This window comes from Ornithorhynchus anatinus, chromosome 16 (genome assembly GCF_004115215.2).
Source record: "Ornithorhynchus anatinus isolate Pmale09 chromosome 16, mOrnAna1.pri.v4, whole genome shotgun sequence".
NCBI lineage: Eukaryota > Metazoa > Chordata > Mammalia > Monotremata > Ornithorhynchidae > Ornithorhynchus > Ornithorhynchus anatinus.
Genome location: NC_041743.1, coordinates 28,279,171 through 28,303,342, shown reverse-complemented (window position 1 = coordinate 28,303,342; position 24,172 = coordinate 28,279,171). Strand labels below are relative to the sequence as shown.

The window sequence follows — 24,172 nt, the reverse complement described above, 5'->3', positions numbered from 1 at the left end:
TAAATTTTCTATTTGAAGCTGATGTACAATTGGCCATCATTTCCATGTTGTACATAAGAAGTGATAGTCCCGTCATGCCACATCATCAATAGGTGGTTTGACTAATTTTCCTACTTAGCTGTTTTTTGTTTTGTTTTTTGACTTGGGTGTAAATTTACTTTTACCTTCAAAAAGACTACTGTCATTCATGACTAGACTCCAGCTAGGTCAGCAGTACTGTTTTGTATCATCAACCCCTATTTCATGGGAGTATTTAGGGAAGCAGAATGGCCTAATGGAAAGGTCACTGGCCTGGAATTCAAAGGACCTGTGTTTTAATCCTGGCTCTGCAGTTACTTTCTATGTGACTTTGGGCAAGTCATTTAACTTCTCTGTACCTCGGTTACTTCATCTGTGAAATGGGGATTCAGTTCTATTCCCGCCCACTTAATAAATTGGGCACCTATGGACGGGAACTATATCCAACCTGATTATCTTTCAGTCAGTGGACTTTATTGAGTGCTATGTGCAGAGCATTGTACTAAGCATTTGGAAGAGTACAATATAACAGAGTTGGTAGGCATGTTTCCTTCCTACAAGGAGGTTACAGTCTTATGTTGCATCTACCCCAGCACTTAGAATAGTTCCTAGCGCTTAGTAAGTCCTTAACAAGTACTGTTTCAAAAATCAAATATCCAGAAACGAATGCTTATAGATGGAAATGCTCCAGTAGCTGGTTGTTACCACAGACCCTCAGAGCAGTCATTTTGGGAACAGACTGGAGGCCCTGGAATGCTGGTCAACTTGGGGGCTATGAATAAGCACTCAATAAATACCACTGATTGGTTATTCTCTTGGATGAAGGAAGTCATGGCCAATCCTGTGAGAAATCTAATGATGTTGAAAACTCAATCACATTTGAGTATTCACTGTGTGCATGGCACTGAACTTGGGAAAATATACTTGGGAAAGTACAATATAAAGAGTATATGTTCCCTGTGGGCAGGCAACATGGTCTAGTGGAAAGACCCTGGACTGTGAGTCAGAGGACTTGGGTTCTTATTCCAACTCTGCCAGTTGCCTCACCTGTAAAATAGCAATTGACTATCTTTCCTGCCCCACCTGACTGACTGTACTTACCCCAGCACTTAGAACAGTGCTTGATACATAGTAAGTAGTTAATACATACCATAAAAAAAGTCTAGAGAGGAGCTTCCAACTGCACTTTGGAGATATTCTCACCTAATTTAAAAGTGTTCCTTATTGATGGAGCAGAATATATTAAGTTTGAAAAATGGGTCAGCTTTGTATGGGCAACCCCTGTGGGCTAAAGAAGTCATTTTCTTTCTAAATGATCATAATTCCAAATTCTGAGTTGCTTAGTCTCTGTTTCAGGAAGGGTTAGTAAGAGGTCTTTCTGAAAATCCTGTGTGGAGCTCTTGTTTCAGTGTGAAGTGTGTAAAAATCAGTCATCTGAGTGTTCCTGCTTTGTTCGTGTTGTTGACATTTAAGGGTTTTATGGATTATTTTCTACCAATTTTCTCTTTTCTTCCAGTTGGAAGAAAGTTTTCATAACTCACCCTACTGTTTGTTACAGAACCATCTGTCCAGGTATGTTCAGATTGTCTATCCCAGTGTTCTTCTCATACTATATCCCAAGATTAAACATGGGTTTGTTCTCATTCTCACAAGAGTCCCCAGATGAGCTGGGGCTACCTCTTTGATCTCTGGGCTTTCTGTTCTGACACTTGGGTACCACACTTGGCAGTTGGGTTTTTCTTGCTACAGATAGGACAGCTCTGTTTGCTAATAGGAGAAGCAGCATGGCTCAATGGAAAGAGCATGGGCTTGGGAATCAGAGGTCATGGGTTCAAATCCCGGCTCTGCCACTTGTCATCTGTGTGACTGTGGGCAAGTCACTTAACTTCTCTGTGCCTAAATTAGCCCACCTGTAAAATGGGGATTAAGACTGTGAGCCTCGCATGGGACAACCTGATTACCCTGTATCTACCCCAGTGCTTAGAACAGTGCTCTGTATATAGTAAGCACTTAATAAATACCAACATTATTATTATTAATAACTATTGCCTTTCCCACAACCTCCATCCTTGTAGGTCCGTGTGATTCTCAACCCTGCCAGAACGGAGGCACCTGTGTCCCAGAAGGTTTGAATGCGTATCATTGTGTCTGCCCAGTGGGATTTGGAGGGGAGGCCAACTGTGGTAAGTGTTTGATTCCTCTGCCTGGGGGCACGTTTGGACTTTGGAAAATGTCTTTTGGGAGGGCCAAACTGAGTGTTTATCTCAGGGAGTTTTATAACTAGTGTTTATGAGATGGTGCATGATTTGGGGAGACAAAGTTCCTTTGAGAAATTGAAACTTACAGACATTCAAAAATATGGAGTTCATACAATCTTTGTGCAATTCTGAACTTTGATAACATACCTGCTCTTAAAAAGAAAGTTTAAATGGCATTTAAAAGAATCATTTCTAAATTTTTTTACAAGATTATTGGAATCACTTTAAAAACTGTATACCTTAAACGCTAGACTATTTCAGATCCATGAATTAGGACTATGATGATGCTAGTAGTTAATTGTGGTTTATTGTTGCCTAAAGCTGAAGTCTGTAACTATAATAATAACTGTGGTATTTGTTAAGCACTTACTATATGCCAGGCACTGTTCTGAGCTCTGGGTTAGATACAAGCTAATTGGGCTGGGTACAGTTCCTGTCCCACATAGGGCTCACAATCTCAATCCCCATTTTACAGATTCATTCATTCAATAGTATTTGAGCGCTTACTATGTGCAGAGCACTGTACTAAGCGCTTGGAATGTACAATTCAGCAACAGATAGAGACAATCCCTGCCCAGTAACAGGCTCATAGTCTAATCGAGCTCACCGTCTGAGGGAACTGAGGCACAGAGAAGTTGTGACTTACCCAAGGTCACACAGCAGACAAGTGGCAGAACTGGGATTAGAACCCAGGTCCTTTGGACTCCCAGGAGTGGGCTGTCTCCACTGGGCCAAGTCGCTCCTCCATGAGAAGGAGTAGATCAAGATTGTTTGAGCTGGCTCCGTGGGGAAGATGGCAAGCCTTGCCATCTTGGGCTGGCTCCATCAATGCCCCGTGCCCTGTGGCTTGCTTGGTACCAAGGGGGAAAAGCCATCAGCTTCACGCCCACAGCTTTAGGGGCAGGACAGGCAGCCAAAACTAGCCTGCCCTGTCCCTAGCAGCCAAAAGGGGACCAGTGATGGAGCCAAGATGTTGACTTCACCTCCTGCCCCCAGCCAACAGGAGGAAGAGGATGCTACCTTCAACAGGGCTGAGTGGAGCAGCTCCTCTTACCCCTGCACCAGAGCCCATCCCTCTCACCCCACCTCAAATTGCCCAGGCCTCCACAGGTCCACTGGGGACCGCAAAGCAAGGGAAAGGCAAGAGGCCACAGTTGCCATATCACTTTGCCACCAGTTCCACTGGTCTCGGCTATAGCGATGCCGCTGGGTCGCCTGGGGACAGCACGAGTCGGGCTTGGCCAGTGGACCTGGCTGCTGAGCACAGCAAAGCCTACCCACTCTGCTTTTTTCCCCATTGGCCACTGCCCAAACTGCCACCAGATTCTGGTCCTTCCCCAACTAACCTTTTGTCATCCCAGGCCAGCTCTCTGGGTCATGCCATTTGTCAAGCCTGGCTGACCTTTACTTCCCTGCCCTCTGCCTCCATACTCACAGGGAAGATTTGGCACCATTGACTGATTGCAGTAAGATACTATGAATTTTGTTGTTTTTGTGCATTTAAAACTTTTCTTTTTATCATTATGTGCCTTAAAAGTTATTAAACACGGCACAAAGACTTTATGAGCATGCAATGCACACAACCTTATGCACGCAAACTTCCTTGTCAGCTAAAAAGGCCGTGTCCGGGTAGGATTAGAATCTGGTTGGAGCATTCTTTCCTTTGTAGGGAAGCCATGTGCTAAATATCCCATCACTCAATTTGTTGAATTTGCAGGCAGCATGCCCACAGGTTTTTTTCCTTTGATTCATTCAGTTCCTATGCTCAGCCTGGAGTGCAGCGTTGATCTCCTCTTCCTTGTGGACAGTTCACATGGCACCAGCCTGGAGGCATTTCTGGAGTTGAAATCTTTCCTGAAGTACTTCGTTCAGGCTGTTGTGAGCAGGGACTCCCCGACCAGGGTCGGAGTGTCCCAGTACAGCCAGGAGGTGGAAGTCCTCGTGCCGGTAGGAGAGCACTGGGACTCTGCTGACCTGGTGAAAGGCGTGGAGGCCCTGCGCCTCGGGGAAGGAGGCGCTCTGACCGGCTGGGCCCTGCGGCACGTCGCCCGGCCTGGCTTCTGGGAGGCTTCGAACCTCACCGACGTCTTCAACAAGCCGCGGGTCGTGGTCCTGTTCGCTGGCACTGGGTCGCAAGACCCTGTATCCGAGGCGGCGAGAACCGCCCGAGACCAGGGCCTGTTCCTGATCGCAGTGGGCCGTGAGGCCTTGGAAATGGAGCTGCAGGAGATTGCTGGCCACCCGAAGCGAACAATAACCTACTCTGACCCCCAGAACCTCCTCGACAGAATCACAGAACTTCAAAAGACAATCTGTAGCCTCGACAGACAAGGTGAGGATGACCTGTCACTCCCTCGGCAGCACGGGAGTGCAGAACTCCCTGATAGAAGGGGTTGGCTGGCTGTTATAAAGTCCTGGCTGGTGCGTGAGGCCAGGAAGGGCAAGAGGGAGGGCACTCGCCAGAATTGGTGTCCCTAGTGATGCGATCGGGCTCGTGGCGAGGTCAAAGAAGCCGTTGCACTTTCTTATGAGCTCCCACCTCCTGCATATGCAGACGAAAAGTCCTTCCAGCTGCAGCCTCTGGTTCTGGACCTAGTTGAGGGGGCCACTGAGAAGGGCTTTGCTAACCACACCCACACCGGCCTGGAGCGGGTTAGGAACCGGTTGCTGGCAATCAGGCAGGTAAGTGAGATCTGTTGAGTAGTTACTGTGCACAGAGCACTGTGCTCAGTCCTTGGGAGGCTACAGTAGAGTCGATCCGAGATTCTTGTCCTCAAGAGCCTTACACTCACACCTGTCCTGTCCCCTTCTCCATTTTCACCGAGGCAGCCGGTAGGAGCGAGGCCACTCACCCCCGGAGTCGACATTCATTGACAAAGTGCAAAAGGAGGGAAATGCAGGCAGAAATAGACTTGCTGAAGACAAATTTTACCAGTTTTTGTAATGGGATACGTAATATTGCACGAGTCAAAATCTTAAAGATACTGAAATCCAGGCCTTTTTCAGATCCACTTTTAAACCCAATTAGTATTTTTTGGAGCCAGTGTATCCATATCTGTAGCTCTTTTAGGCTGCAGGACCTCTGAGTAGCTCTAGGGGTCTATCAGATAGCTGGGTGCTCTTAGCTATTATATAAATGAAACCGGATGTAGGTGGGGTGAAGGCCTTCAGCATCTTGCAGGATATGTGGAAATCTGCAAAGCTGAAGGGGCCTCCTTCCCACTGCTTGCTGTGACGGGTAGAAATGAAGGAGATGGTCTCCAGTGCAGGGGCTGCTAAAGAAACTCCCCTGGTAAAGTGGGAACCCGTTTCCTTGATACTCCAAGCTCATCCCCTCTGTACGAGAAGGGAAGAGCAGAGCTGGGAAGCCAAACTTGGCAGGAGGACCTGGAGGTTTAGAGGGATGGAAGACTGAAGTCCCATTCAGACCTGGCGGGGGTGGCGCTGCAGGGGTTGGGCCACATGCTTCTCTCCGGTAACAAAGCCTTGCGCATCTCTTCTGCAGCCTGTCAGGTTCCATCGCTGGATCTTGTCTTCCTGGTGGACGCCTCGGCTGCAGTGGGAAGAGAGAATTTCACCCACACGAGGAACTTTGTAAGAAGCAGCTCCCTGCGGTTTGACATCAACCGCGACGTGACCCAGATAGGGCTGGTGGTGTTTGGCCGCCAGATCCGAACAGTGTTTGCCCTGGACACCCACCCGACCGGGTCGGGTGTCCTGGAGGCAGTCAGCCAGATGCCATTCGTTGGCGGGGTGGGCTCGGCCGGCACCGCCCTCCTGCATGTATACGATGAGGTGATGACTGTTCAGAAGGGAGCCCGGCCTGGGGTGAGCAAGGCGGTGGTCCTGATTACAGACGGGACGGGAATCGAAGACGCTGTCGTCCCGGCTCAGAAGCTCAGAAGCAACGGCGTGTCAGTGTTCGTGATCAGGGTTGGGCCATTTCAGAAGGAGGCCCTTCTCAGAATTGCAGGGTCTCCCAGCTATCTGGTCCAGGCCTCCTCCTACAAAGACCTCAAGAGCTATGAAGACTCATTCATTGACAGAATCTGTGAAGGTGAAGTGCTTTCTAAGATTTTTAGCTCGGAGAATATTACTAGGAAAGCAGTTAGCCTAATTGGCTCTTAAAGAATCCTATTAAGGGTCCTGAAGTCTGCTCCCTAAAAGCAGAGAGAACCCATTTTATGGAAGTTTTAGTTGCTTTTCTACCCCTGACAGTTTCCTGTTTTGTGGCGTTAACCTTTTGTTGGAGTATCCTTTCAATCGATATTGAATCGCTACAGTGCAGAGCACCATACAGGGCATGGGAGAGTACACAGAGCACTCTGAGCCTGGAGAAGCACCCTATAAAGTAGAAATCAGGCCATGCTCTTAAGGAGTTTACAAACTAGTGCTCTCTTCCAACTTTTCTAGCTTGGCTAGGCACTGTTTTAATACTTGAGTGATTTGCTTATCATCTTATATCGCTAGGGAAACTACAAAGGTATGTACATTGTTTTCCTTCCTTCCCTCCTAGTGACAAATTCTCCTTATCCGTAGATTAGAGAGTGGCAGAGTGTTTTGGAAATAAGGAGCCATGGAACAGTCAACACTTGGCTGGAACTCGCTTTTGAAACCGAAAACTTGGCACTTCAGTCTGTCCAGATGTTTGGAGAAACTAGAGATGCCTCCTGGCTCTCGATGCGGGTGGGGAGTGTGTAGCCAAGACCAGGTCTCGATCCCCTCAGAGGAGCTCATTTTCCATTGCCTCCTTGCGCGGGGAGCCAGGGGCGTTAGGAGGAATTGGGGAACAGGTGTCTGTACCCTGAGCCAAGATGGCTACGTTTTTCCTCAAAGACAGAGAAACATATGCCGAGTGCTCTAGAGTGGCTCGTCTAGCTGGCAGTCCACTGAGCAGCTGCGGTGGCTCTGTTACCCTGGGGATGCACACTGCTGTAGGGCTCTGGGATCTGTTATCAGTCCTCCCGGAGCAGGAAGAGTAGAGACCTCTTAGAAAAGAGCAGGCCCAACCTTGTCTGGGTCTTCAAAGAAGGCAGAAGCATTGTGCACTTGGGGCTGGGGTCTATGCAGTGGGAAATGGCACTCATTAAACCAAGTGACTTGGAAATGCAACCATCCCTCCTTCCTTCAGCATTACCTCGTCCCTGAAGGCCTGAAAATCAGTCTAACATAAGCCATTGGAAGTATTCCAGATGGCTCAGTGACTCGTTCTTTTTGTTGTAAGCAATATCTTTTTGTCTCTAGGAAATCCATGACTCTGGAGATCCCCAAAGGGTGTTTTGGCTTGGTTCAGACCCATTCCAGGGGACCACTGAGGACCTGCACTCCTGCAGTCCCTCTGGGGCCTCGCCTGTTGCCAGCGGGGACACTTTCACAGACTGGGATGTGTTGTCACCTATCTTGCCCTCTCTTTCCATCTGTGTGACCTGATGGTGTTTTCTCCACCACAGAGGCCAAGCAGCCAGTGAACCTGTGCAAGCCCAGTCCATGCATGAACGATGGCGTCTGCATTCTGTATGACGGCAGTTATCGGTGCGAGTGCAGAGGCTGGGAAGGGCCCCACTGCGAGAACAGTAAGGACCAGAGGAACCCTGATATCTGCCCTCTATTCCTTTCTCTCTCTCTAAGAAGTTGGGCCGGAGAGGGCTGAGATCAGGAGAGAAAGAGCATGGCCTAATGGAATGAACAAGGGCCTGGCGGTCAGGATCCTGGATTCTACTCTATCACTTGCCTGTTGTGTGGCCTTGGACAAGTCACTAAATTTTTCTATGCCTCCATCTCCTCATCTATAAAATGGGGATTCAGTACATGTTCTCCCTCCTTAGATGGTAAGCAGAGACTGTGTCCAACCTGTCTCTACCCCAGCACTTAGTACAGTGCTTGGCACACAGTAAGCACTAAAATACCATTATCATTATATTAAGTCTGGGCTCTCATATGTGATAGAGTGTTAGAAGCGGGGGTCTCCCAAAGGAGGCCATTTGGGCCACCAGAAGTCAATATGTAAATATTCATGGAAATAACTCTAGGCAGGGCTTTTTCAAGATTTTGAACTGGCCATCAAAACTGAAATTCAGGGAGGTGCTATGTTTGTGCTTTCCACAGAGATTTTAAGAGGTGACACTCCCGGGCCACATGGTTTGCACCAACGGCAAGCGGGCTGGCGGCAGCTGTCTAGACCAAAGCACTTGCAGAAAAGGCACCCATACCTGAGGATCTGAACCAACAAAAACTGCTGGATGGCTCCTGGTCACACATGTTCCATCCTGTGGATTTTTGTCTCAATGTCTTCTTCCAGCCAGTAGCCTCCAGAAGTCGGATCTTGTCTGGTGCAAGCGTGATTCACGGAGCCAGAGACCGAGCTGCGTGGAAACCCTGTGGCGGCAGAATAATTCTCCCGCAACCAGTGCCTTTTTACGAAACGTATTCTGTATGTATATAAATTTAAGCACATATTTATTGTTGGTATCTAGAACACTCCTCATCCAAAATTCTGGGGAAGATTTCATGTCCCTCATTGGTTATCTGAAAGGATCTCTCCGCAGGCTGGTGTTTTTGGACAGATTTGTGGCTTTGTTAGAGGTCTGTGTAGGGCAGTCAGCCCTGTTAGATTTTGGTGGTAGTTGTGGTGGTGTTGGGTGGGGAAGGGGAGGAAGGTTGCCCTCTGCCCCTCTCTTTTATATTTGTAATGCTCTTTCCTTGCTTAGTGTCACTCTCTCTGGACACTGAACCTCTTGGCTAAGCAGGGAATCAAGAAATGGTCATTTAAAGTAGAAGTGCTCCTTTCATTGTGACAGCCCTCTCTGCAGGACAACTTTGAATTGTCAAACCAAAAACAGCAGCCCTTAGACTCTGGATTAGAAAAACATGGATTTTTCACCAATGAGATCATTTGCATATTAGCCCACCCTGTTTAAATATGAAAATCTTGACAGAAAATATACTAAACAAACAAACATCCTAATTGAAAACTAATTTTTTCATTGATTCGGCCTTCCCCACCAGAGCTGTAGCTACTGGCAAAGCAAGACTAGGACCTCCACATTCTTGAACAGTTTTGCAGTGAACACCTGGTGTGTTGACCACCTAGTGCCTTTACTACTGTTGATACTTTGAGGGTTTCCTTTGCCATTCTTTTTCCTCTTGTACTTTTATTTAGGCAGGAAATTCTTAAGACTACGTGAGGCAAAGAACTACAAAAATATAAATCAAGATGCTCAGGTGTGTTTTTAAGGAGATAGTTTTTTTTTAAAAAATGTAAAAGACATAGAACTGTAGCAGGAAATGGCTTGTGGGTGCCAAGCAGAGATGGAGCCAGAACACAGTCCATTTACTGGCTGAGAGTTTTATCAAGGCCAACGTGACAAGGAATAGGCTCACAGCACATCATTCTGCTTTCTTGGCTTCTTTGGCTTTGAGTTTTCCTTTGTGGCTGTCTTGTTGAGGACCTTCTTTCTATGGAGGCCTCCAAATTGCCCTCAGAACCTTGGGACATGCAGCAAAGCCCTAAAGATTTTTTTTATTAATTGGAGATTACGATAGAAGTTTTCCTTAAAAGGAATTTTAAAAGCGCTTTTAAGTAAGGCCTAAGGGAAAACCGTTGGTTCATCTGTTATTAGCTGTACCAAAAGGTTACATTAAGAACATGAATGAACTTTCCCCATAAAATTCTCCCAGACACTCCCCTCAAAATCTCCTTTTGTTTTGAATGCCGTACTTTGGGTAGTTAGGTCTTTACTCTTTCATTTAAGCATTTTCCTCCCCTTCTGACTTTTGTCTTAAAACACACACTGAAGTTTTTCACTGAAACACACAGCACTGGAGGCAGCAATATGCTAAAGATATTTTTTATTCACAATTTATGTGACAATGTTAAAGGGATGTTTTCCCTTCTCTTTTGATTTGACATTTTACTGTGTTATATAAAGTTTATAGGGGGTCATTTTCTAGCCCAGGCTTCCAGTGCTTCTTGAATGGAACAGCAGTTTCTCAGAATCAGTAAGTTTTGACTTTCAGATGCTTCCAAGAGAAACCACAGATTTTTGGCTTGTTCCCTGCCTGACTAGAACATAACAGGAAATAAACATCTGCCATGGTCTCCATAAAGATTACCGTCTGTAGCCTGCCTGCAGTAAGGATGGGTAAGCTTCCTTTTGGTTTCATGCACATTAGTGGAATGAGAGTGGAGGTGTTTTCTTGTTTTTGTTTTATTTTTAAGCACAAAAGTCTTTCTTGTTAAGGGTGTATTAAAGCCCACTTTTAAGTACATATTTCATAGCCTGGGCCATTTTTCTGTGTGTGTCTAAAGGGCATTATGGTGGAAACCAAAGTAAACATTGGTATTTAGATGCCAATAGCTATTAATGCTTTTTCTCTCCTTTTATTGATGGGAGGAGGCTGATAGGATTTATAAGGGACTTAAGGTATCCTGGCCAAGTCCTATGTCAGACAATTTGGGGCTCATTTTTAGAAATCTGTTCTGGAGTCAGATCTCGCCTCAGCTGCCTCTGATTCCTTTTGTATTCCTGTTCCTGTTCAGGCACAAGCCTTAAGAGATGCTTTTACTCTCTCTGTCAGAGCTTAATTTCTGATGAGTCTGAACCTTTCCTGGGGCAGATGGGCTCAGCTGGTAAGGAAAGGCTGTGGTCTGCCCTAGATGAATAGGGAAGTCCACTCCCTGGGCATCATTCCAGGCAGCTGCCTGCTCCTTAGGGACTGCTGTGAAGGTTGTTGTCACCCTGGTTGGTGCACATCATTGTCTTATTTCCAGGCCCTCTGAGCCTTGTGTCCCATCCCACTCTGGGACTCCCCGTGATTCCTGGTTGGAGCTGGAAAGATTGCCTGAAGTAGATGGATTGGATTGAGTAAAATCAACCAGTAGTATTTTTGGAGTGCAGTTCCCTTTTTCTGTCTTTTTGTAAAGCATTTCAGCCCTCTGACTGGATGGACCACACTACAGCTTGATATAATTTAAACCTCACCAAAACTCCAACATGGCTTAATGGGATTCAGTTTTAGGGTTGGGTTTTTGAAAGTCCTGGTCTGCAACAGTTCTAATTCTTAAACCTCTCCCTCCCAGTGAGGTCCAGATGGACCTCCAGAAAAGTAGAGTTGGAGAGGGGGCTTAACCCCCTCAGCTCCAACAGGGGTCACCCCATCACTACCTAGCTCCTGCCTCTTCTGGTAAGTTGAAAACGTTTCTAGTTCTTGTAGCAGAGACACTAAGAAAATCCATACCTGCTTGTCCCAATTCTCTTCTCTCTTATTTGTTCCATATGTTTTCTAAGACCCTGCCGGTGTGCAAGTTGGGTACCAATTCAAAACCTCAGCCCAAAAACTCTTTCACAAGTTAAAGATGTTCTAGCGCTACATGAAGTTCACTTAAAGTTTTTCCAACCTCACAAATCATTGCTTATTTAAGAAACCCACCTCTACTAAACTTTTTTTTAATTTTGTGAAACCTGAACATCTCTTGCTAGAAGGTCACACTTGATATTATGGTAAATGCTGTAGATTGGAACTCAGCACATATTTAATGCTCATTTGTTCAAATCTTTCCCCACAGTGTGCTATTTTCATTCCAGATATTTTCCCCACAGTCGAGAGAGAAGTAATATGTGCCTGAAACCCTATTTTAAAGCAATCAGTCCTCTTTCCTTTTTTTAAGTATAGTCCTCCATCATGTTCTGGCAATACAGCAAGTCCAGATTATAAAACTCTGGTCAGTTTTGATTGTATACAACAAAAATTAATGCTGCATCAGCTTTCATTTTTCCAAATGTAGATATACAGTGCAGAGGGAGGGATTTTTACATCCAGTCCTTTCATCTGGCTTCAATAGTTCACATACTTGGACCAATGCTTTTCTACCAAGAAAGGTTTCAAAATTTTATTTTAGAAACTCAAATCTAAGGACAAGTTAAACTACATATAAGGAAGAAAGGTAAGGTAGCTTCAAACATGTTAAGAATGATAGTAAAAGTATTATAATTCCTGTTGGTTGCATTTCTCCCTTGAGTGCTTTACTTAAAACTGTTTATTTTTAATAGTACTGTTAAAAAAAAAAAAAGGGCAGGGCAGAAGCAACATTGCCTAATGGAAGGAGCATGGGGCTGAGAGTCAGGGAACTTGGATCTAATCCCAGCTCTGCCACTTTGCCTGCTGTATGATCTCAGGTGAGTTACATAACTTCTCTGTGCCTGTTTCCTCATTTGTAAAATGATTCAATATCTGTTCTCCTACCCCCTTAGACTGTGAGCGCCTCATGTGGGACAGAGACTGTTCCTGACCTGATAATCTTGTATCTCCCCAGGTGCTTATATACCTTAATTATTACTATACTACGTAATAGCATCTCTCTCTAGATCATCACTACAGTTTGGCCTTCACATTAATTATGACAGTCTTGGAAACTGTCACAGTTTTGTTCAAAGAAATATTTTCCACTTTGCGCTGGGGAACCCTGATTTACAGAAAGGAAACTAGAGTTTTTAAAACAAATCTTAAAACAGACCATGTGGTCACCTGTAGATGGTAGAGAGGGAGAGAAGTCAGGATCCTAGAGTGTCAAACCTGAATCCCATTGGCTGAGGACAAAGATGGTTTAGCGAGTGACCTTTCTCTCTGAATCAGTACTCACCAAAGCCACGTTTCTCCAAAGCATTTAGTTACTGAGCTAATAATGAAGAAAGAAATCAAGATAATGCAAATTGATAAACATGAAAATAGAAATACATGAAACCAAAATATAATCTTTCCTGTTTACATCAATAGGGTTAGGAACAAAAACAAGTACTTTTTCCTTTTGTGTTACTTTTTCCCTTAGCACTGTAAAGGGAGGCAGCAGACACACTCAAGCGACTGGGAAGGGCTTTTTCTCAAGGCTCCTCCAGGCCTTTCTTTCCTTCTGCACACATTCCTACCTCCAGGGTATGTGCTGCCTTAACTGAAAGTCTTGTCCTCTGTGTAGTCCATAACAAAAATAGTTCAGTCTCTTTTGTCCTTCCTTGAAGACATTTTCTAACTTGCACCTTTCTTCTCCCATTCCTGGAATGTGAACACAAATTCCCCCAAAATATGATCAACTTTGAATTGTAATTTAATATTGCTATGCAAAGGGTAAGGTCCTTATGAAACTGACAGCAGCACATGTGTGCACTGGATTTTTAGTCATTTTAAAATCTCATTATGGGACAATCTATCAACTCTTTTTGCCAGCTGTTTGGTTTTTTTTAAGGTATTTAAGTGCCAGGCACTGGCGAAAACCTCTGGGTAGATACAAGCTAATCAGGTTAGATACTGTCCATGTCCCACATGCAGCTCACATTCTTCATCTCCATTTTACAGATGAGGTAACAGGCACAGAGAAATTAAGTGACTTGCCCAAGGTCACACAGCAGCCAAGTATCAGAGCTGGGATTAGAACCCAGCTTCCTCTGACTCCTGGGCCTATCCACTAGGCCATGCTGCTTCTCTATTTTTTTCTGACCATTTAGGACGGTTTAATTGTAGTGGAGTGTCTCATAGAAGGGGTTTAGATGTCTTGACTCCTTGAAGATTTTAGAAGTGATGATAAACTTCCTCTCATTCTAGAAAGGGTCTGATGAAGCAGAGGGTCCAAACAGTATTGAGTGATGCTGCCTTCTCATTTTTACCCATGAAAAGTTTTATCATGATAATATATTTTCTATACCTCAAGAGGTTGCATGGGATCTAAATGGTCTCTCTTTGGTGTGGAATAGTTTTTTGGAATGGATTTAGGGGCACAGTATGTTTGGGAGGGGCTTTCCTTTAACTCAAACATCCATGTAGGGTATGTATGTGTTCACAGTGGGCAGTGTGGCTTTGCATAGGCATGTTTAATTACTCTGCAAATGACAGGGGATGAATATTGGGTAACCTACTGCCTACCCCCAGGGAAAACTAAGCTAAACAGGGTTATGTAATGCTATGCAGAAATCAAGCAGTAAATGGATTTTAAGGGAGAATATTGAGGGAAAACAGATTTAGTGTGTCTGTCCCTAAATGTCAGTTCCTATAATTCTAGACCAGATCACTCAAATCTACCCTCTGCCCCTTCTCTCTCAAGCTGTTGGCTATCCTGTGAAATATTGAGGAAAATGACTATTTGTTGGGTAAGGAAAATATTTACGTTGCTTCAGCCGCCTTCATTTGAGGAGTGTCGCAATGTGCCTAGTAGTGGATTACTGGGTTTAAAGAAAGATCACGGGAGGGAACAAAATCACACCTTAAGTTTGGCTATGCCAAGACACCTACGAAAACAAACCAAATGTAGTAATCTAGACTGTAGATCTTACTGTAAGCTTACTGTGGGCAAGGAATGTCTGTTCTCTTGTTTTCTGCTCTCCCAAGAGCTTAGTACAATGCTCTGCACACAGCACTCGATTGATCGATGTGGTACAAAGCTGACTAACCTGGACATTGGGAATGAATATAAATGAATAAACTTGCTCCAGATCAGTCAGACTAAAACCCACTTTGGAGCGCTATCAAGCTCATTGGCCTTGGGGGTAGAGCTTTGAACATTTACGCAGAAAGGAACAGCACAGCTGACAATCCCTGCCATCCTGGCCCACTGATGCCACTCTCGGTATCATCTCAAGATCCCACAGGTAAGAGAAAAAAACACATTAAATTCCTTGTTACCTTAGCTTTTTGTAGGACCGTTCCTTTTCCGGTTACCATGACGGAGAGGGGCCTGTTCTTTAAAGCTGTAGCAGAATTGACAGGGGAACAGTCTGAAATGGTGGTCAAGTTGGTGACTTTTACCTGCATTTATAGAGTAAAAGCAATGTCTGTATTAATAATCACTATCATAATTATGGTATAAAGTGCTTACTATGTGCTAACCACACAGAACACAGTCTAAGGAGGAGGGAGAACAGGCATTTAATCCCCATTTTTACAGATGAGGAAACTGAGGCACAGAGAAGTTAAGATCAGTTAAGAGGCAGAGCCAGTACTGGAACCCAAATCTCCTGTTCCTGTTCTCTTTCAACTAGGCCACATTCACATGCCAAAAGTATGGCTGTATAAATGAAACAATCACTTTGTGGGTAGCAGCACTGTCTATCAGCATAAATAGCACATTATGAGCACAGAAGAGTGAAGGATCAACTCCATAATACATTCATTCTTTGGGAAGACGACATGCCCTAGTGGAAAGAGCATGGGCCTGGGAATCAGAAAGCCTGGGTTCTAATCCAAGCTCCACTACTTGTCTGCTATATGACCTTGGGCATGTCACTTAAACCCCGTGCCTCAGTTCCCTAATAATAATGATGGTATTTGCTAAGCGCTTACTATGCGCTGAGCACTATCTGTATAATGGGGAATAAGACTGTGAGCCCCATGTGGGATGTGGACTATGTCCAATCTGCTTAGCTTGGTATCTACCTCAGCAGTTAATACAGGGCCTAGCACATAGTACTTTAAAAACATCATTCACAAACTGCATCACTGGTTATTTTTCCCTAAGTATTTGTCCTAGGCCTGATTATCAAAGTATGTACTCAGTTCTGGTAGGACAGTGTTGACGGAATAGGAAATGTTTCAGCAACTTGAACAGTGAGTGAGTGAGATAGAGAGTGAGAGAGAGAACACCTGCCTCATCAGAATGGTGCATGTGTCTTCATAATGTGGGATTTTTGCAAGAATGCAACCCTCGCTGTAAAGGAGTCAACCACACACTGGATCTCCTATAATGCGTCCTCTCATGCTGACGGGGGATAGAACACTTTAAGAATTAGGGACTTACAGCCCACAAGTCAGAGTAAGTAGCTGCTGTGTTGGAATAACTATTTTGCACGTGCGAGGTTTACCTCAGGTTTCTTCAGGCAGACCACTCCCGTGGCAGAAGCAGACAAACTTCCAAGGCCACTTGGCGCACTTACCTTGGGGCCGGCGCTCTCCAGGTGGGTAGTGTCCACAGCTGTTCCCAGGGTCACCGGCCCTGCCTCAGCCTTCTTTAGATTTTCTTTCACCTCCACAATGCTGAGTTCTAGATCAACACGCATATTTTCCTTCTTTTTGCACTCTTCTTCCACCTCCTTCAGCTTCTGTTCCAGACCAGTCAAGGTACTCTTAACTACATTAAGAAAAAGGGAGAATCAAAGGGAGCTGATTGCTAGGGAGCAGATTGGCCTAGTGGATCCAGCACAGGCCTGGGACTCAGAGGGACTCGGGTTCCCATTTCCACTCTGCCACTTGTCTGCTGTCTGACCTTGGGCGAGTCACTTCAATTCCCTAAACCTCAGTTTCCCCATCTGTAAAATGGAGATTGACTGTGAGCCCCATGTGGGACAGGGATTGTGTCCAACCCAATTTGCTCGTATCCACTCCAGCACTTACTACAGTGCCTGGCACTTAACAAATACCACAGTTATTATTATTAGAGTAAATGAGAGCTTCTGAGGGGAAGCATCTGTCACGTTCTCTGCGCTGAAGACTCCGTCTCTGATCTCTTTCAGGAGAACGACTAGCAGAGAGAGAGGGGGAATAAACAGTTTCTGACAAGGTGAGGGGGATAGTCTGCTGAAGGTGGCAGGTGGTGGATGGGACCCTGATCTTCCATCCGTAAAAAGGGGAGACAAGTTTCTTCCTCTAAAGGGTGTGGGCAGCTCTCTGGCCCCTAGTTTAAAAATACGTTCCAGCTCCAGTGTCCTTAAAGTGAAGCTCACATTCTGAGTCTAGTGTTTTTGGAAACAGCCGTGGAAGCTTTATCATCATCATTGGTTATTCTTAGCTGGCCCGGACGTGGATAAGTGCAGAGGTTCAGCTGTAGAGGCCAAAGCAGGCACTGTTGTTTCTATTGTTTGCCTCTTTCAGAAGGATGGTTTCCAGGGCCCATCTCAGCAGTCCCCAAAATCTCCTGATTGGGTGAGCTCAGTCTTTACATCCTGCTAATGCTGCCTCCTATCTGCAGTAGATCCACATTTACAAATAATTTAATCCTGCTGCTCCCAAGCCCTACGTTCCTAAAAGAAAGGAATGACAACTGCTCTCAGGTCTCAACAGATATTTAAAGAAAGGCAATGTCTCTATGGAGTTTAAACTGCTTGGTGGTACTATCGCAATCTATCTGCTATGTTAATCTCAATAGACCGTGAGCCCCATCTGGAACATGGACTGTGTCCAAACTGATTAGCTCGACTCCAGCCCAGTGCTTAGTACAGTGCCTGGCACATAATAAGCTCTTAACAAATGCCATTTAAAAAAATGATCTCCTGACTGCTGAATTTCCTGCTCTGCCCACAGCAGTCCTCCTTCATACCTTCATCCACATGAGGGTGGTTAAGCATTGCTGGCCCTGGGAACTGAAACCCTGGAGCTATTCCCATAACTGACCCTGGGGAATGCAGTTGGGAAGAAATCTTGCCTTTCCTGTCCAGCCAGTGCCTCCCAAGCTGGAGGGGTCAGTTTTATGGGCAAGAGATTGGCTGGATCTTTGGTTCCCTGTGGAGGAAGCTAGATGGGGTAGAAGCAATGGAAACATTATTAGGACAGTTCCAAAAAGGGAGCTGGGCAGACAGGATGGGGAGCTTGGCAGATTGAGAGAGTTGCTCAACCCCAAGGAAAGGGAAGTTACAAGTCAAGAACAGAACTGCAACCCAAACCTCCCCCCCAGGCCCACGCTAGGCCCCTGGCAGAGAAAAGAGGTCGTGGCCTCAAACCCCCTTGCTGATTCAGCTGCTTTCAGGGTTCAGGCCTGGAAGCATCACCCAGGGTGGGTTTCCCTCCAGGCTTAATCCTGCCTCAGAAGAGAGGCTGACATCTTCCCGGTTTCACTGTGGAGTCATCCTACCTGTGCAGTTGACCATGCTGTCCTTCAGCTCCCGTCTCTCCTTCCGGAGCTGAGCCAAGTGACCACGGATCTCCTCTTTCTCCTTCTCTAGCCGCTCTTTCTCTTCAGTGTACCGCTTCACTTCTGCTTCAGTCCGATTTTTACCGAGTTTAGTTTCCACGGACACTGGGAGGGACCAACATCAAAGAGCACTTTAAGCCTTTACCCCAGGATTTAGCAAAGGGAAAGCAGTGGCCCAAAATCCTACCTACCTCATTCCCGAGGGCCACAATCCAAAAAGTTAAAGTGACAGCTCCTTTCCCACTGACCCCGTCCCTGGGGGCAGGAACTGAACTGGGCTTCACCAAAGCTCTCCATAATTGGGGCCAGAAGATACTCACCTGCACTGGTCACCTTGGACTTTTCTGTTTTCTCATAAGGAGCGGTCACTGGCTGGGCACTGCTCATTGCTGCTGGGCAGACTTGGACATCAAGACAGCCTTGAGGGAAAGAGATTTTCTGTTGCTGAGCCTGGATTTTGACCGTGGTAATTTTTGGCAACTGCTCTTCGGATTCTGTGTTTTCTGAAGGATTCTGTGCAGGGAGAAAAAATGGTGCCTAAGTGGGCACATACAGGTGAAGAGACAGACAAACAGGACAAGGTTGGGTGTGTGTTTACCTACCTGCTCGGCTGATATTTCCAAAGATTTTCTCCAGGACATCTCATCCTGGTCCACTGCAGTGTTTTCGTTTGGGTTACCCACATCTGACTTAGAGCTGGCTCTTTCCAGAGTTGGGGAGTTGGAAGGGGAAAGGAGGGCTTGGGCTTTGCTCGTACAGTGGAGGAAAGACTTAACAGGTGTGAGATCAAGATACACTCTGTCTGGCTCTTCACCCTTGGCTTCCGGTGCCGGTGCTTCTTCTGGTGCGGACTCCTCCTGAGAACCCATATTGGACAGTAAGCAGGGAAACGTTTGATGAGTTTCCAGAGGGCAGCTCTCCCTTTTGGTCATTATGCAGACCTCTTCCTTCCCCTCCTGCTTCTATTAAGAGAGTCAGACTATGTATGCCGGCCTCATTTTCCTTCTAATCTGGATGGTAGAATAACTATGAATTTATAGGAGGTAGTTCCCTGAGGGCAAGGTTTGCTGTCTTTGGTGGTGAAGGAACTTAATAAGCACCTATTATGAACCCAAGCACTATGTTAAGCACTGGGATATACACAAGATCATCAGATCAGACTCAATTCTTGTGGCAAAATGAGGGCTTAGGATCTAAGAAGGGAGCACAGGTATTATATCCCTATTTTACAGATGAGGCAATAAGTCCAAAGAAGAGACTTGGCCAAGATCACATAGCAGGCCAAGAATAGACCTGGGGGCTAGAATCCTGTCTCCTGAAGCCCATTCCCATGTGCTTTCTACTAGACTGCATTGCCTGTGTGCTCAGCACTGTAGGACTTATCTGTATGAGGGGAATGTGTCCCCCATTTCTCTGAACTGCAACTGGTTACCCATCTGTCAACGCCTCTGGGAAGTGGATTGGATGTAAATTGGGGAACTACAAACAAAAGTTCTAAATCTTTCTGCTTTTGTGATATTTTCAAGCATTCTACCAGAGGCACATACTTTTTGGAAAAAAACCTAGCAAGGACTTCAAGTGGATGCTAAAAATAGTCATAATTTGGATCCCTGCTGGCAGGAAACAGAACAGGAGCATGGAGAGGAACAGATTGCCCAGAAAGGCTCATTCTCAGAGCCCTGGTGTGGCCAAATCATAGCCTTAACACTTTGACTATCTAGGCAGGCCCCCGAAGTACAACCCTGTCTTTCAGATCTCCCTTTTTATTCTGAAGATGAAAGCACTGAACACACATGCAGGGGAAGAGTCTTCTGGTGAAGACAACGTGATTTTCTCAACTGGGTAACAGCACCAACCTACCAGTGTCAATTCCGAGGCATCCACATCGTCATACACCTCTTCTTGTTGATCCTGGTTCGGGGGGAGGTTATCGATGTAGGTGTTAGGCTCTGAGTACTTCCTCTGCATTAAGCTGCAAGGCATAAGTTTGAATTGCTCAGAGGAACTGGGGGACCAAATTCATTTTACTTTCCAAAGGAATTGATGATGCCTCTAGGGCTTTTCAGGAGAGGTTTGGAAAAATCCAAATTTCCAGACCTGTCCCTGCACCTCTGTTAGAGCAGAAGGCTTGCAGCTTCTGGCACAGAGGAGGCCTGAAAGCTGAACCACCCTGTGGACAATAAATAATGTGCTTAGGGGCAAGTAAGTAACTCATTCACAACTGCTAAGATCCATAACTGAGGCCCATTTTCTATAATCCTGTCCTGATTTCACCTTCCTTAAGCACAGGAACCTGAGGAAGGGGCTGAACATTAAACTACTTCCCCACTACTTACAAGAAAGAATTCTTTGCCGCGCTTACGATGCAGGAAACCCGATCGGCGTCCACATAGTCATAGGTGAATTCTTCTGGGCTGGTCTTGGATCCTGATTCCGATAAGAGCAGACCCAGCCAGTGGCCCATTTCCTCTGAAGACTTAGCCTGCAAAATGACCAAACAGATTACTGGACTTGAACTGCCCATTTCCAAGAAGTTGATGACCGGCGGTCCTTGGATTCAGGCGCCTGGTGTCTTGGGAGATAAGTGGGATTTTGGACATGCCGAAAGAGCCTTTTAGAAGTTCATGCTGGATAGTCGTCTGCTTCTGGTGAGTTTTCAGAGATGTTCTGGGGATGCTAGTTAGTGGAGCTATCACCACTAATGCAAAAACAACTCAAGCCCCAGGCACACCTTTCCTGCTCCCGCCCACCAACCCCCCCAGCCCCCCCCCACTGGCATCGGAACAATGCATACACAGAGGGTCCGGGACCCGGTACTGTGCAGTGCTGTACTTTTTCTTCATGGACACGGTGTACATGGGATTCTCTGTGTCACATGGATAAGACTCACTGCCAGAGGCGTGGTCTTCAAATTGAAGAACAACTCTAGGCTAGAACATTTAAATGAACCCCACTGAATCTAAATATCTTGCCCCTAACAATGAGAGATCTCATTCCTTCCTTCATGCACTCCTCCCCATAACAGAAATATACTGCCATCTACCTACTTAATACTTCATGTTTATACATATATTTTTTATGTTTCTAAGACCTTTGTAAAGTTTCCACCATTCCTTCAGGTTTAAAGGGAAATGGCAAAATCTTCTAGGCGGCCCAGAGACTGTCATAGACAGTGATTGTGCTGATGCCCTTTATTAAGCGCTTATTATGTGCAGAGCACTGTACTAAGCACTGGAAAGAATACAAAGGTGATAAGTAGGCAGTCCCTGTCCACTGCCCTTTGTTAGCTCAACTGTGCCTCTAAATTCTTTATTTAGGTTTGAGCTTTCTTACCCCAGTTATTAAAGCTGTGCTATTATTAAATAATAAAGTTGTGCTAGACAACAAACTGGCTGGGTGCCCATTCTATCAGAGAATGGAGCCACAAGGCACCTGTGGAATAAAACTACCCTGCAGTGATGCAAATGACTGAATTGCCAACTAGAGAGGTTTTTCCCCCAACTCATCTCCATTTCCATTAAATAGAGGCTAAGATGTTAAATTTTCGCTGTGGTGGGTTCCCCTCCTCCTCATTCATTTTGAATGAGATTTCCTATTAAAAAATGCCTTTTCTTACATGGTCCTGAGGAAAAGGGGGTTCTTCAGCCAGTAGAGGGCAAAAGAGTAGCAGAGTGAAACTTCAGGTGAAATTGAGAAATGAGGGAAACTGTTAGATATTTCCTTTTTCTTTGAAACAACCAACCAAAAAAAAAAAATAGGAACACACTCCAGAATCTCAATGCACACTCTTTTTCTCTGATAGAAATGTTGGAGCAATTCTGCTATTTATTAATTAGGTAACACTACATGCAAACAGTCTGCTCTCTCTAGTACTGTTGTTGCTTAGGTCTGTTTCACACTCATCAAATCTGATTTATTGTGCACATAAACCATCTGGCAATGCATAAACTAAATAAAGACCCCTTCTTGAATATCTAGAATCCATTTCAAGCTGCTTGTGTAACTATAAATATTCCTCCTCCCACCAAAAATACAGGAAGTTGTTCTCATTGTCCTCCTACCTCACCATAATCACCCTGAGGTCAGAAAGGGAGGGTCTTGTAGGAATAAAAATAAAATAAAAACAATCTCAGGCAAATGCAAGTAAAAATAACAGGCATCTATATTTAATTGCCCTTTGCAAGATTACAGTTCTTTTCTCTGCTTCCAGTTAACTTTTGCTACCTCTAAACACCTCCTCTGACTGTACACTAACTCCCCAGTTCCCAGTCATTACCGACTTGTGATACACAAACATGCACACATACACACACATTCACTCTACCTCTAGCTTGACAAGCTCTTCTCCATTGTTTAGAATGCGAAAGGAGTAAAGATGATCAGGGCTGGGGTCTGGGATAATTTCACATCCCACCAAGCTGAGTGGCTGCTGGGCAGTTTTACATCTGTTCTTGTCCTGATAGATATGAAGGTGGCCATCCTTAATGTTACACCATCGGGATTTCCACTGACTGTTCACCAGGATGTTCAGATATGCTACAAGAAAGGAATGTTCAACAACAGAAGATTAGAATGAGAAATCAATGGATCTTAAGGAGCACATGCTGCATGTTAAGGACTTGGGAGAACAGAATAGTAACAAGAAATGGTCCCCGTCCTTAAGTAGCTTACAATTTAGTGAAGGGAAAACAGATAAGAACTATTTATAAATAGTGAAAGCAGGAACTGGGACAAATAAATCAGGATGAAAAGACTATAAACAATTCAATTTGTTAAACACATTTACACAGTTAACTATTGGGCTATTTCAGAGTGTTCGTGTGTGTAAAAATATACATGTGCTGAGTGTTGGGTTGTCCAAACTGGGTTGTGACATTTATCAGAAAAGGGTTTTAAAGAGGGGGAGAGCTGTGGTTTAAGTTTTCAAATATTAAATTCAGTGTGAAATATAGAAAAAAGGCCAGGTCAGTGACTTAATCCCAATAATACATTATTCTTATGAAATTCCCTTCATCGACATAATTAGCACCACATAATATGTACTGTGCTGTCAAACTCCCTGGCCGGTAACAAGCGAGAGGAGAAGGGCAGGGAGGAGAAAAATAATATTAACTCAGCATAACTTGTTTGAAGCCATAATTAAGAGTTCAAAGATCAAAACAAGAAGAGTGGCTAAGAAAGGAGACTCTGAGGGATGGGGAAGGGCAAGAAAGACCTTCCTGAGGGAATGAGAGGTTTCAACAACTATGGGAAAGGAAAGGGTGCAGGTATCAGCTGGAGAAAAGGAAGAGAAAACCAAAGAATATTAAATTCCCCAAAAATTCTTTGTGTGTTTGTTAAAATTTACATAGATAAAAAATAGGACACAGACAAGTGACTTGCCCAAGATAACAGAGCATTCATTCAATAGTATTTATTGAGCGCTTACTATGTGCAGAGCACTGTACTAAGCGCTTGGGATGAACAAGTCGGCAACAGATAGAGACAGTCCCTGCCGTTTGACGGGCTTACAGTCTAATCGGGGGAGACGGACAGACAAGAACAATGGCACTAAACAGCATCAAGGGGAAGAACATCTCGTAAAAACAATGGCAACTAAATAGAATCAAGGCGATGTACAATTCATTAACAAAATAAATAGGGTAACGAAAATATATACAGTTGAGCGGACGAGTACAGTGCTGTGGGGATGGGAAGGGAGAGGTGGAGGAGCAGAGGGAAAAGGGGAAAATGAGGCTTTAGCTGCGGAGAGGTAAAGGGGGGATGGCAGAGGGAGTAGAGGGGGAAGAGGAGCTCAGTCTGGGAAGGCCTCTTGGAGGAGGTGATTTTTAAGTAAGGTTTTGAAGAGGGAAAGAGAATCAGTTTGGCGGAGGTGAGGAGGGAGGACGTTCCAGGACCGCGGGAGGACGTGACCCAGGGGTCGACGGCGGGATAGGCGAGACCGAGGGACGGCGAGGAGGTGGGCGGCAGAGGAGCGGAGCGTGCGGGGTGGGCGGTAGAAAGAGAGAAGGGA

General features: G+C 45.2%; 2 protein-coding genes across 3 annotated transcripts in view; one reads left to right on the top strand and one right to left on the bottom strand.

Annotated features, from left to right (window-relative positions):
* The window catches only part of VWA2 (von Willebrand factor A domain containing 2), a 34,524-nt gene extending 22,194 nt beyond the window's left edge, over positions 1-12,330 (top strand). For both annotated transcript variants that reach the window (XM_029080903.1, XM_007667696.3), the window contains exons 9-14: positions 1,535-1,590; positions 2,094-2,201; positions 4,033-4,608; positions 5,782-6,333; positions 7,727-7,849; positions 8,382-12,330. In XM_029080903.1, coding sequence (XP_028936736.1) covers positions 1,535-1,590; positions 2,094-2,201; positions 4,033-4,608; positions 5,782-6,333; positions 7,727-7,849; positions 8,382-8,497 — 1,531 coding nt within the window. In that variant the 3' untranslated portion in view covers positions 8,498-12,330. The remainder of the gene's footprint in view (positions 1-1,534; positions 1,591-2,093; positions 2,202-4,032; positions 4,609-5,781; positions 6,334-7,726; positions 7,850-8,381) is intronic.
* Positions 12,331-12,970: 640 nt separating this feature from the next.
* AFAP1L2 (actin filament associated protein 1 like 2) overlaps positions 12,971-24,172 on the bottom strand; it is a 114,500-nt gene continuing 103,298 nt past the window's right edge. The window contains exons 11-19 of the mRNA XM_029081019.1: positions 22,484-22,695; positions 20,496-20,641; positions 20,020-20,131; positions 18,762-19,016; positions 18,480-18,672; positions 18,100-18,264; positions 16,190-16,383; positions 14,943-15,065; positions 12,971-13,322 (exon numbers count right to left, since the gene is read on the bottom strand). Of these exons, the coding sequence (XP_028936852.1) occupies positions 13,296-13,322; positions 14,943-15,065; positions 16,190-16,383; positions 18,100-18,264; positions 18,480-18,672; positions 18,762-19,016; positions 20,020-20,131; positions 20,496-20,641; positions 22,484-22,695 (1,427 nt within the window). The 3' untranslated portion in view covers positions 12,971-13,295. The remainder of the gene's footprint in view (positions 13,323-14,942; positions 15,066-16,189; positions 16,384-18,099; positions 18,265-18,479; positions 18,673-18,761; positions 19,017-20,019; positions 20,132-20,495; positions 20,642-22,483; positions 22,696-24,172) is intronic.